Source organism: Sphaeroforma arctica (assembly GCF_001186125.1).
Source record: "Sphaeroforma arctica JP610 unplaced genomic scaffold supercont1.279, whole genome shotgun sequence".
NCBI classification, from domain to species: domain Eukaryota; class Ichthyosporea; order Ichthyophonida; genus Sphaeroforma; species Sphaeroforma arctica.
Window position 1 is genome coordinate 13,218 of NW_014040279.1, and position 11,829 is coordinate 25,046.

At 47.1% G+C, this 11,829-nt stretch overlaps 2 protein-coding genes across 2 annotated transcripts; one reads left to right on the plus strand and one right to left on the minus strand.

The window, feature by feature from the left end:
• Nucleotides 1-562: 562 nt before the first annotated feature.
• SARC_04745 (hypothetical protein) lies at nucleotides 563-6,790 on the plus strand (the record flags this gene model as incomplete). Its single annotated transcript, XM_014301403.1, has 4 exons — nucleotides 563-643; nucleotides 1,223-1,309; nucleotides 1,657-1,787; nucleotides 2,325-6,790. Coding segments are annotated over 4 exons (4,435 nt in total), but the record flags the coding sequence as incomplete, so codon positions are not given.
• Nucleotides 6,791-7,024: 234 nt separating this feature from the next.
• SARC_04746 (hypothetical protein) lies at nucleotides 7,025-8,602 on the minus strand. Its single transcript, XM_014301404.1, has one exon. It carries the CDS (start codon nucleotides 8,548-8,550, stop codon nucleotides 7,339-7,341), a length of 1,212 nt encoding a protein of 403 aa, XP_014156879.1. The 5' UTR covers nucleotides 8,551-8,602; the 3' UTR covers nucleotides 7,025-7,338.
• Between the last annotated feature and the right edge of the window lie 3,227 nt (nucleotides 8,603-11,829).

Genomic DNA, 11,829 nt, shown 5'->3' on the forward strand with positions numbered 1-11,829 from the left:
ATATTTGTATCTTTACTATCCATCACTAGTTTTTTATACACAAGATGGACATGTTAGATTTGCGTTAGTGAAGAATCACGACACATAACTTATACATATCTGAGTGTGACTGAATCTACATTTACTTCCGCACACAGGATGCCAGATCAAATCTTTCCTTTGAAGACCTCACTAAATCGCTGGACGAGAACACAGAACTTACTCGGCATGTTATCAAACAACTGCTAACAGAGCTGGGCCATTTGTTCATAGTCAACAACGGCTATAGAGAGCCACAACCCCCACCCCGCCGGGGTAGACGGTCTCGACTATCGAGTTTATATAGTGAGTTGCTATGATATGTGTTCTCCTTTCGGGCACAATCCATTGTTTTATAACTTTGGTTATTGGGCCGATTCTTGTGTATATCTGTGGTGGCCATATCTGCCAATTTTACCTAGAATATCTATCGCTGTTCTGGAATTTGTACCAGTATATAGCACTTTCTACCGTTGTTTTATATCTCCACTTACTGAGTTATTGCGGGGGGGTTCCTTCTGTTGGGCTTCGGCTGCACAGATCCAGACAATGATACTGGCAACAATGCAGCTTTTGAATCTGCATACTTGGGCAGCTATCTAAGATTCCGCGATTCCCCTCATTTGTAAGTACCACAGTTAAAAGTCACTACATACTCGTAACTATGTATATAGGTTCACCTGTATGAGCATTCCTCTGCTCGGCTATGCACGCTTCTATTCATCTATGCTTTCTGTATGCACTCAGGCTTGGTTCCTGCACACACGGATCTTGTGGGCCTCATGTCTGTTACATTCTGTGTGCGTACTCCCTACATATATACTGATCCGTTTGTTCACCTGCTTCCAATATCCGAGAGCACATACTCATACGTTCATGCCTCTGCCTCGTTAGTACGAAGGGTACCACATCATCACAAACCCATGGTTGTTCTAATCTTACAGTGCGTATTTTCTACACCCTCGCGAATTTGCGGGCCATACCGCACTGAGAAACGAACCATTGTTTGTTGTATTTGTATACTGACGCCTTCGCAACGAACTCGACTTGTCGCATTCGCATCTCGACGCCTCAGTTTCCCACCACTCTCCCAAAGGGCCGGGTGTTTCATTCGTAGAATATGCCGTTTATTGATAGATGTCTATTTTAATCGTTTGTGAATCGATGATTTACTACTAGTTATTGAATTCTGATTGCTGTCCAGGGGGGGAGTGCTTGTACCTCCCGGAGTTTCAACCTCTGCGAATGGGCCTGAAACTGAGGACACACTCTCGCGCTCGCCCTTATTTCGGTATGTATTCCCCCACTCTACCTTAGTTAGATGTATCCAAATGGGCTAGACGAATGTTTTAGGATTTGGCTGTTTCAGTCTCAATCTACTTCGCCCCCGTGAGAAATTGAAACACATTGGTAGGCTCGCCAGGTTTGGGTCCAATAAGCCAATTGGAAGGTACATACTTCAATTACAACACACCCATCGCCCCCCAAGTGCTCAGATAGCGATACTAGTGTGCAACGAGACCGATATATACATGGGTATGCTAATCCAGCACCTACTGTCATGACTGATATGAAATGAAATGAAATGCATGCACTAATCTATCGAGATTTGTATACACAAAACATGCTTCACAACAGCCGGATGCTGAGAGAGAGAAACCGAAATACGTCGGTGTTGATGGAGCCGGACGATGACTTTGGCGATGTGAATGCTTTTTTGCATCCTCCTTGGGGTCAGCAGGCCAATTCCTGGATGCAGTCCTCCATGGGTATGACTATATTTATCGTAGTAGTGTACTATGCTCACCCATATATGCAAACATCCATGCGTATTTGCACGTATTCAGGTGCCCGAATTCAAGTATATATACCTGGGGCGGGATGGATGTATAGGACACGTATGCTGCTCATTTGAGCACACACTTCCGGGTTTAACGGGTTGTTCGATCGCATTGCAGTTCATACGTTAGATGCCCCTTGTCTCAAATGTACTACCACCAATCGTACACGCCATTCATATAACAATATGTGATGAATTACATACCTGCAAGTCGTCGATATAGTTGATTATAACCAGGTTAGCAGCAGGCATGTCTATGCCACCAATATACCACTTAAAATTTCTAATTGTGTGCGTTTACACTTCATGCCTGAGCCTTCGTCCGTATATCATTTTTCTGTTATTACGAGTAACTGCATCCTGGTTCAAACCGGTCGTCACTCTCTCTATACGCCAATACTCTAGTGTGGGCAAACAGATAACACGTACTATATCTTCATCACTTCCTGTCTTTGTGCACCTTCAGGCGAGCCATCGCATTGGGGAAACTCGCGCTATCGGAGGCCACTGAGCTCTAACATACCGCCACGAAACGCACACACACACACACACACACCGCGACAAACGGATCTTACAAGCATCCAAAACCGCACCGCAGCTCTAGCAGCAGACACAGCACAGGCAAACACAGATGCGCGAGAATGGGACACTCTGACTCTCACATCGGCGATTAGGGAGGACATTACCAATCTGAGGGATGATGTTGCGGTGACATACGCGGATGCGGCCGCGGCTGCGGCTGCGGCTGCTGAAGTAGATGGTATTGACAGGATGGGTGTAGATGTCCCTGCGAATGCAACGCAAGTAAGGTCGAGTGTGGACAATGGACCAGTCTCAGCGACAGCAAATACCGGCACACGCACGGGTAGCACGGGTACAATCCCGGTTAGTGGCAATCACGACCGTGTGGATGCAACTGAGGATTCGGGTGCAAACCCTAACCGAGCTGCAAGCACGCACAGAGCCACACGCGATCCGTTGGCCTACCGACCAAGCGATTGGGACGATGCCGCTCGTGAGGCAGGAGACCCACACCCGTTTGGCACGGGCAATTCGTCATCGGAGGTCGCCTTCGCGTTAGCGGTGCAACGGTGGCAGGAAGTCTTTCACCGAAATGCGCCTCGTGTGATGGGTGCAGGCTATTTTCGAGACCGCGTTGACCCATTAACCGATCTGCACCGAATACGGGCGACGCTTGCAGAATGGAACGCAGACAATTTATCGGACAATACGACTACACGTCGTACAGACGCATATGGTCCGGCAGCGCGGGAGATCCACGCCCAGACACGGCGAATGATTCGCGCGTGGGAGAGTCACGCTCAGACACAGCGAGACATTCGCGCGCGACACGAGCGCCAGGCGCGCAACGGTAGCACCGTTGACGGCCTCGGACCTGATGGGGTGGACTATAGCCGGCCCGGATGGAGTGGTGGGACGCTCCGACAGTATATGGAGCAGTTTGAAAGTACGCCTGCTCTGCCTGCTCTGGATTTAAGTGGTGCAGATCGACCCATTGGGATAGGCAGTGAGTCGGCTCGGTCCGCTGCGGAGGCCAGGGCGCGACTGGCCAGAGCAAGGCTGCTGGGCGTGAGTCCGTTTTTACCTACCCTGCCTAGCACACGCGAAACGAATACGAATACGGATACGCATACTAGGAATGCGAATACAAATACGGCGACATACTCAGAAGTAGCTAGAGGAGAAGGTTTACCAAGCGCGGATAGACGCATAAATAGCACCGTAAGCACAGACCGACACGCCCCCAATCCCGGCCACCCGCAGCATCCGCCCACAGAATTGGTGACAAGCAACAGTGAGAATCCGTTCACTACATATGCTAATGAATTCAGCTACACCGACTACGACCCGTTGAACCTTGGGGTGGTCAGAATGTTCGACGAGGATTGGGCCGACCCCCTGACTGTCGCGTTTAATGCGTCGGAGGCAGGGCCTCCCGACGAACAGGATAGCGCGACAACCAATCAGATGGCTCCGATAAGCGTAGTAGAGAATACCGGGACCTCTGCCGTCGCGGTTACAGGTACGAGTGGGGGAGGGCGAGATGGAGAGAGGACCGCTCATGGAAATTCTCAGCCAAATGCAAGCAGAGGCATGGATGTAGTAGTCACCGGCATATCTGATACAGACACGAATCCAAACGCAGACCCGAATGCGGATGTACACGCCGAGTGTGGGACAGAGGATACAACAGTGGGAAGTAGTGCAGTCCCAGGTGAGTCTCACGAGACCCGCGTGCGTACGAGCGATGCTACAGATACGCACCACAGCGTATTCGAAGGAGCTTATAATGTGACCACACCACAGCTGACACACACACACACGGTGAGTGAGACGAGTGACGACTCTACCGAACGAGAGGCGGTGTACACGCTGTCCACACTACACAGTCGGACTGTGCCCAGCGCAAGCAATGGAAGAGATGGTCGAGACGGTGGCGATGTGCCCAGTGCGAGGGCGGTGGGGGTTGCGAGTGATACATCCCAGGCAGGGCATACAGCTGGAGTGGAAGTGGCAGAAGATACGTCCAGCTCAAGGGACGTGTACAACACAGAGAACGCAATCAACCGTAGTGCATCTGATGTAAGGGACGAATCGGATACGAGCCATACCCTCGAAGCGGCAAGAGCCATTGTTGAGGTCGGTGTGGGTGAAGTACCGCTGACGGAAGACAAGTGCACTGTCCCTGCGAGCAACGATACCGTTGCTATGATAGCAGGAGTTATAAACACAACACCTGCAATCAACGACGCCATGGCAACTGGAGGGGATATGGACACAACCACCGATGTGGTTGTCATGGCAACGGGGGACCCTGGTGTAGTAGCTGAACCAAGCCATTTGGCAAATACAGGTATTGTTACGTCTACTGGAAGTACGGACACACAAAGGGCCGATCCAGATACGCAAGTTATAGTTTCTTCAGATATCTCTGCCTCACTAGCGCCAGATAGCACTACAGGCAACGTAGGGGCCGTTACTAGTAATGTAGGTACCACCACAGGCGATGCAACCGTCACTGCAACTGATGCACGCAATGCACGAGTTTCTGACAGGCAGGATGGTGGTAGTAGGGCCTTGTCAACAGCAATGGACAATCTGGTCGATAACACTACGAATGCGAATGTGAATGCGAATGCAAATGCAAATTCGAATATAAATACGACCAATCCACCAAATACGACGCTGGACCGGCCCGAACCAATGGATGGGACAGATGCGATGGACGTGTATGGAATCACCAGCGAGGCGCTGGGGAGTGAATACGTCGGACCTCCACCGGACACGACAGCAAATGCACCGGACGATCCGACAGTAAATTCAGACAATACGACATATCCAGACACGGGCCTTACCCAGGCCTGGTATGCCCCTCCGTCCCCCCCGCTGGCATATATTCGCAGGCGCTCACGCACAGTCAGCGAAGCTCGCGCCCGACTGGCGGTGATGGGACGGCTGCGAGACGCTTCGAGAAGAGATTCAATGGGGCGCTACATACCACCACACGAGCGGGATATAATCACGCCCACGCACATACACCCACACCCACACCCCTTGTCACGAGATGCCTCATCGCGACGGAGGACGTGGCGGGCGTACGCACTGTCGGAGTCTCGGCAAAGGCGTTTGGCGACACAGACACGCGCACAGAGAGAGGGGGAGGACATAGAGAGCACGCGCAGTCGGCTCAGGCTGAGGCAAACGTCGGCCTGGGCCGATGCATATATGTGGTATCGTGAACGGCAGTTGCAGTACAGGCGCGTGGCGGGTGCGCCGCCGGCGTCTACAGGCGACAGGAGTAGGTACAGCTTCGCCTCCCGAGGCCCGGAGACCGCCCGAGAGGGGAGAACGATGAGTTTAGCGAGACAGCCAAGTGTCCACGGACTGAGTCGAAGAACATCGTTCATGTACCCCCAGATCAGCTTATCTCGTCAGGACATCGAACGCGATGTGGCGCTAGTGTCACGACCCGCAGCACTGTCCAATGATACGTCGGCAAGTGGTTTGGCAGCTGAGGAGGGCGAAGTGCAGGCCTCCCCACCACAATCAACTGCAAACCGCAACGGAGTGGGAGTGGATGCACGTGCTCTACCAATACCACAACCGCAGGACGGATCACGTGTACAGAGCCACCAACAGGACACGGCACGTGGTCAATTACAACCGCGCAGTCGCACTCACACTCACACTCGCAATGCGCAGAGGAATCGGCTGAGTGGTTCGCCATACACACGGTGGCAACCATTGCCGCTCACGCACACTGCACACCCGCTCGAACGAGGTGACGGTGAGGAACGAGGGATCGGTTCTGGTAGTAATACACGCCGAAGGACACTCTCGGGTAGTTTGGCTACGTCTGATTCTCAACGACCGTTGCAGATAGGTGGGTTTGTGGTGCAGCAGGGGGCTATCGATAGAGTACAGCCAGGGTTGACGGCGGCAAATAGAGCGGATGATAGGCGAAATGGGGATACAGGTGCACATACAGACGCAGATACGCGCGTGCAAGCGCCTGGGTCGATGCAGAATACCACTGGTTCGTTGAATGATGCAGACGGGAACGGGAGCAGTGAACCTTGACGGCAAAACAAAACCTGTTTTGTAGCGCGACGAAAGGTCGGTCGTACGCGGTATATAGCACAATTCACCCCTTCAATATATTGAAGGTACGTTTCATAGTGCAATGTGAAGTACTCAACGAAAAATTGAACAGATGCGTGCCATATTATCAGTCGCCTTCAATATGCCACCATCTCCAAGATTGTATGACCATGTTGGTGGTATAGTCCTAGTCCCACATACCTTCCACTTTAACAGGTGAACTAGGTTTCTGCATGCTACTGGGTACACTATAATATGCAGGTTGACCAGGATGGTATGGTTAAAGTCAGAAGCTTCCAGCTATCCCACTATAACAGGCCGCTGTCTATGTCCTGTAATCGTCGTTTGTGCCATTTTGTTTTCTAAAGTAACACCGCCTTTCCAGTTCAATTCTAGTATTCCATTATATTACAGCTGGTACGTATTCTTTGGCATGGTCTTTGAATGCGTTGTCAACAATTCAAAATTGTTGACCAGCAGTGCGCTTACAAGTCTTCTCACAGACAAAAAAATACAAGCTTGACACGCATCCAAATGAAGAATGTTTGTTTTATTCCAATTCCCACACTATACAGTATCCGACCTAGTAGGCTGGATAGTGGTAATGAAGACGACTGATAGTAGTCGTTTCTCTAATATACTAGCTAAAGATGTTCCCTTCAAATCCGATTCCAATAGTCAGATCATTCCTAAGTAGAAATTGCATCATTCTCTCGTTTGCAAGTAGGTAGATGGTAGCATTCGTAATCCAGCACAGAGCACCTCATAGTTGCATGCCCACGCGACCATTGTCAGATACACACACACACATATATATATATATATATATATGTTTATATACGGTTCACTGGTGTCATTTAAACTTCGAACTCTGTCATGCTGGCATCATCTGTCTGTGTCACTACATCGGTTTGCACCATGGATAACATATCAGCACTATCCATTTCTATCTCTGGGTACTTTTGCTCCACTTCAAAGTGTGCACCTTGACCAGTCTCGTCAACTGATGACCAGGGTCCGAAATTACATACGCACGTAAGACCTTCCATAGCAGGGCCTACTCCCGGAGTGTCATCAGGCCAGAAATAGGTAGGCAGTCCACCGAACAACACACCCTCATAGGCAGAAATAGTAACATATCCGTCCATTCGGAAGATAGAATCCGCTGGAACCGAATCGTCGAAGCTAACTGCACAACCTGCGTCTGTCTCCACATACGGCCAATTAGGACCTACAAATTGGGCCATGCCATCATACGAAACGTTCGTTGCTAGCTGGATCGAGTCGGGCTCATAGTAGTATACACACTTTGAATCTGTTGTTGCTGGTCCACCAAGCGTATCACCGGCACGGGCGTTTGTGATTATGATCGCGGGGAGGTCTGCCCCGTTCGCAGGCACATTCGAGCCGTAGTCGATATTTTCTAGTAGCGACAGCATGATAGCACAGGTTGGTTCGGCAACGGAGGCCTCTTCGGAGGCAACTGTATCGATTCTATCACTTTCCATCTCGGGAAGGCTTTGTTCGACCTCGAAGTGTGCACCTTGCCCTGTCTCATCGACTGAAGACCAGGGTCCGAAATTGCACACGCATGTAAGACCCTCCATAGTAGGTCCTACTCCCGCAGTGTCATCAGGCCAGAAATAGGTAGGCAGACCACCGAACAATACACCCTCATAGACAGAAACGGTAACATAGCCGTCCATTCGGAAGATAGAATCCTCTGGCACCGAATCGTCGAAGCTAACCGCACACCCCATATCAGTCTCCACATATGGCCAATCAGGACCTACAAACTGAGATAAACCATCGTATGAGGCATTAGTTGCTAGCTGCTCTGAATCAGGCCTGTAGTAGTACACACACTTTGAATCTGCAGTAGCTGGTCCACCAAGCGTATCTCCCGCACGGGCATTTGTGATTATGACCGCGGGGAGGTCGGCTCCATTCGCAGGCACATTTGGGCCGTAGTCAACGTCTTCTAAGAGCGAAAGCGTGATATCACAAGCGGCATCAGCAAATGTGGCCAGTGCCGCCATTGATGCGACCATGGTTCGAGTGTACATCATATCGATCGTGAATTAAACAATTTTCTAGGCGTTCCTTATCAAAGGTGAAAGGTGCTTATGAATGAATATGATATCAAAAGCATACAGTCAATTTATACTATTTGGCCAGTCTCGATCACATACGGAACACGTGCGAGCTAACCAGTAATTGGTTGACACAAGTACGAGGAGTATTTGCATGGCGAGGTTACCAAATAACTAAAAATGTTTGCGACACTGGGACCTGAGTATTCGGTATTTCAGAAACGCGCTGTGCTTCATTTTGTTTATTTATTTAAATTTTAGAAAACATAAATAGAAATTGAAAACAAAAACAATCATATGCATGATTTTTTAATATTATTAAATTGATGAAAGAGTATCAACAAAAGATAGATCTTTGTATGTAAATAACATCTATTTAGAAATTAGCAAGTTATTGTTTTAAAAAAATATTTATTTTGAAAAATGTCATTGTGGTTCAATGATGGACACTTGACTTGGCTTGTGTTGCGAGTCTGGCAGGCTGGCGGCTGGCCGCTCTCTACTCTAGTCTGGCCCTCAGAGGGCTTCAGGGCTCCTATGTCTAAAGCCTAAGGCATTCAGGGTTCAGGCCTCAGAGGCTCAGCCCCTCACTCACAGTCACACTCACTGTCTTACAGTCACTCGGCATTTCCTCTTGTTGAGGGTTGAGGCCGCTTGAGCTCCCTTCGAGCCCTCACTCTCACAAGTCTCTCAGTGACCGGCAGTCTGCGGCACTGCGAATCTGCGATGGGTAATTTTAGTTTTTACCGGCACCGCGAAAACACTCGCCAATTCGCCATTGCCATTGGCTTCACCGAACGTTTCCTGATCCACAACCAATTGGGTTTATATTTTAAAACTTCATATTCTACTTCCCAGAATCCCAGAGGGGAGGCCAGGACTCAGGACTGAGCAGTGAGGACTGAGGACTGAGGACAGTCAACAGTGTGAGTGAGTCCTGAGGAGCGAGGTCTGAGGACTCGTTACTGAGGAGTCCTGAGGACCCAGAGCCCAGACTCCCGGTCCCAGAGTCCCCCACAGCTGCGATATTCTAATTCTTCACGTGAATTTGAAAAAACAAAAAAAACATTTGTCGTTTTTAAAGTTTTATTTCGTCCGTCAAATGTCAAAAGTCAACTACCAAATGTCACTGCCAGGCGCCAGCTGTCAAACAGTCAAATGTCAAGCTACAAGCAACTTTCTATACTATTCTGTGCTCTCATTGCTCTGAACCTCTAACAGCATTCTCTCTTGATTAATAACCAATAATAACATCGTTTTTCAGTTGTGGTATGCCAATATTAAACTTGCATAGCCCCCGGCAGGCCGGCACCATAGCCTTCTAAAAACAAAAGCAACCTTTTTTAGGGTACATTTTTGGGAGACACGCCGAAAAGGAAAAAATGGGTGCATAAATATTGCGCTCAAAAGTTGATGACTCATAGTACAATATTTGGTACTAAAATAGAATAAAAGCTGTAAATATGTGTGTATTTGTGTTTACAGTGGTTGAGTGTGCTTACAGGGATGGTGTTGTGTGTAGTTGCCACGTGCAACAGTCGTACATACGATGTTAAAGATGGCAAGAAGATCTCGTTTTTTCGTATCCCAGCACTGAAAGGCTATCCAAAGGCGAGAAATGGGAAAGCCGCACAGCTTGCGAGACGTAAAATTGATGTGAACAATGCGACGCGAGCGAAATTGATCGAGGGGGTACTTTAGATCCTTTGTTGCAATTGAAGGTCGGACGGCCAAACAAGTAGAGGAAATGTTCTGGTTGAAAGATATACATCGTGTATGTAGTATACACTTCTATTCTTCGGTTCTCAAGGTGAAGGAGAACGGAGAGATTGGGACCATGATCGGCGCATCGCCAACACTGTATTTAAAACCGATCAATATCAATGGCGAAGTTTTGATTGAAATAAAATCTCGTAATCGGCTGCTAATAAGGTACGAAGAAATGATAGAATTAGAGGGTGCTGAGTCGATATTAGAGCCAAACCCTACAGCCGAAATTTAGAGGGCTATGTAAAAACCGCTAAAATTTTGCGCGGAGTATTCCAGTAAATAAATGCGTGCTGTGAGCTGTCGCCTGTCGGTGAGTTGGTGAGTCGGCGTCTCGTAGACTCGGTGAATACTGAAACCAAATTTCATCGATTGTTTTTTTTTTGAAACAAGAGCAAAAGATCTACACAAAAACATATACAATTGTTTATTTAAAAAAAATTTATTTAGATCTTTGTATCGACTATCGTACAACAAGTACAATAAATGGGCTAAAATCACGCTAATTACATCATAAAAGCAAAGTAAACTCAAAAAGTATTAGTATGAGATTGGTATGAGGTGGTTAATAATTTTATTGTCACCAGGGCCGTATAAAGACATTCAATGTAGCCTCCTAAGGAAGAATGTGTGACTATGTGAGACTGTGAGCCGGTGAGGCTACATATGTGTATTTTTCTTCTTCAAGTTGTTTATTTTCTATTTTATATTTGGTGTACTCGATGCTCCGCTATAAAGGAAAAAAACTAAAAACTAAAGTCGATTTTTAAATATACCTTGTGATTGAGATTCTAAAAATCGGGTTTATACGTAGTGGGGTTAGGGGCTAATAGGGCCCTGCTATGTACTCTCTCTCTCTAGGGGTATGTATTTATTTGGCAAATTGAAAAGAAGCCAAACTGCCTAAGAGCCCTTTATAGGGCACATAAATATTTACCAGCTGAACTTCGGCTGAATAAAAATAAAAGCCGACACATTTTGTCATTTTATTTACAGGTATGTAAATATTGCGACAATCCTTTTTGCCATTGGCTTACCGATAGCCGAAGTTGCTTCTGATAACAAAAACCTCCTTTTATGTTTCTATTTGTTTTTAAAAATAGAGAAGTTAAGACACCCCCCTGTTTTGTTTTATTTATTCTAGGAGGCTATGCAGTATTGAGTATGCCCTGATATTTACATATATATTCATATATTTATATATATATTTGTTTTCTCTAAAAACTAAACCAAATCGTGATTTTATTTCTATTTTTTTAAAAATCTCTCACAGCTCTCAATAAATACACATACAACAGGTAAAAAATAAATCAGGCGGGAGAGAGTAAGGCAGGCTTAATTGACATATATATATATATATATATATATATATATATATATATATATATATATATATATATATATATATATATATATATATATATATATATATATATATATATATATATATATATATATATATATATATATATATACTATAGTAACTAC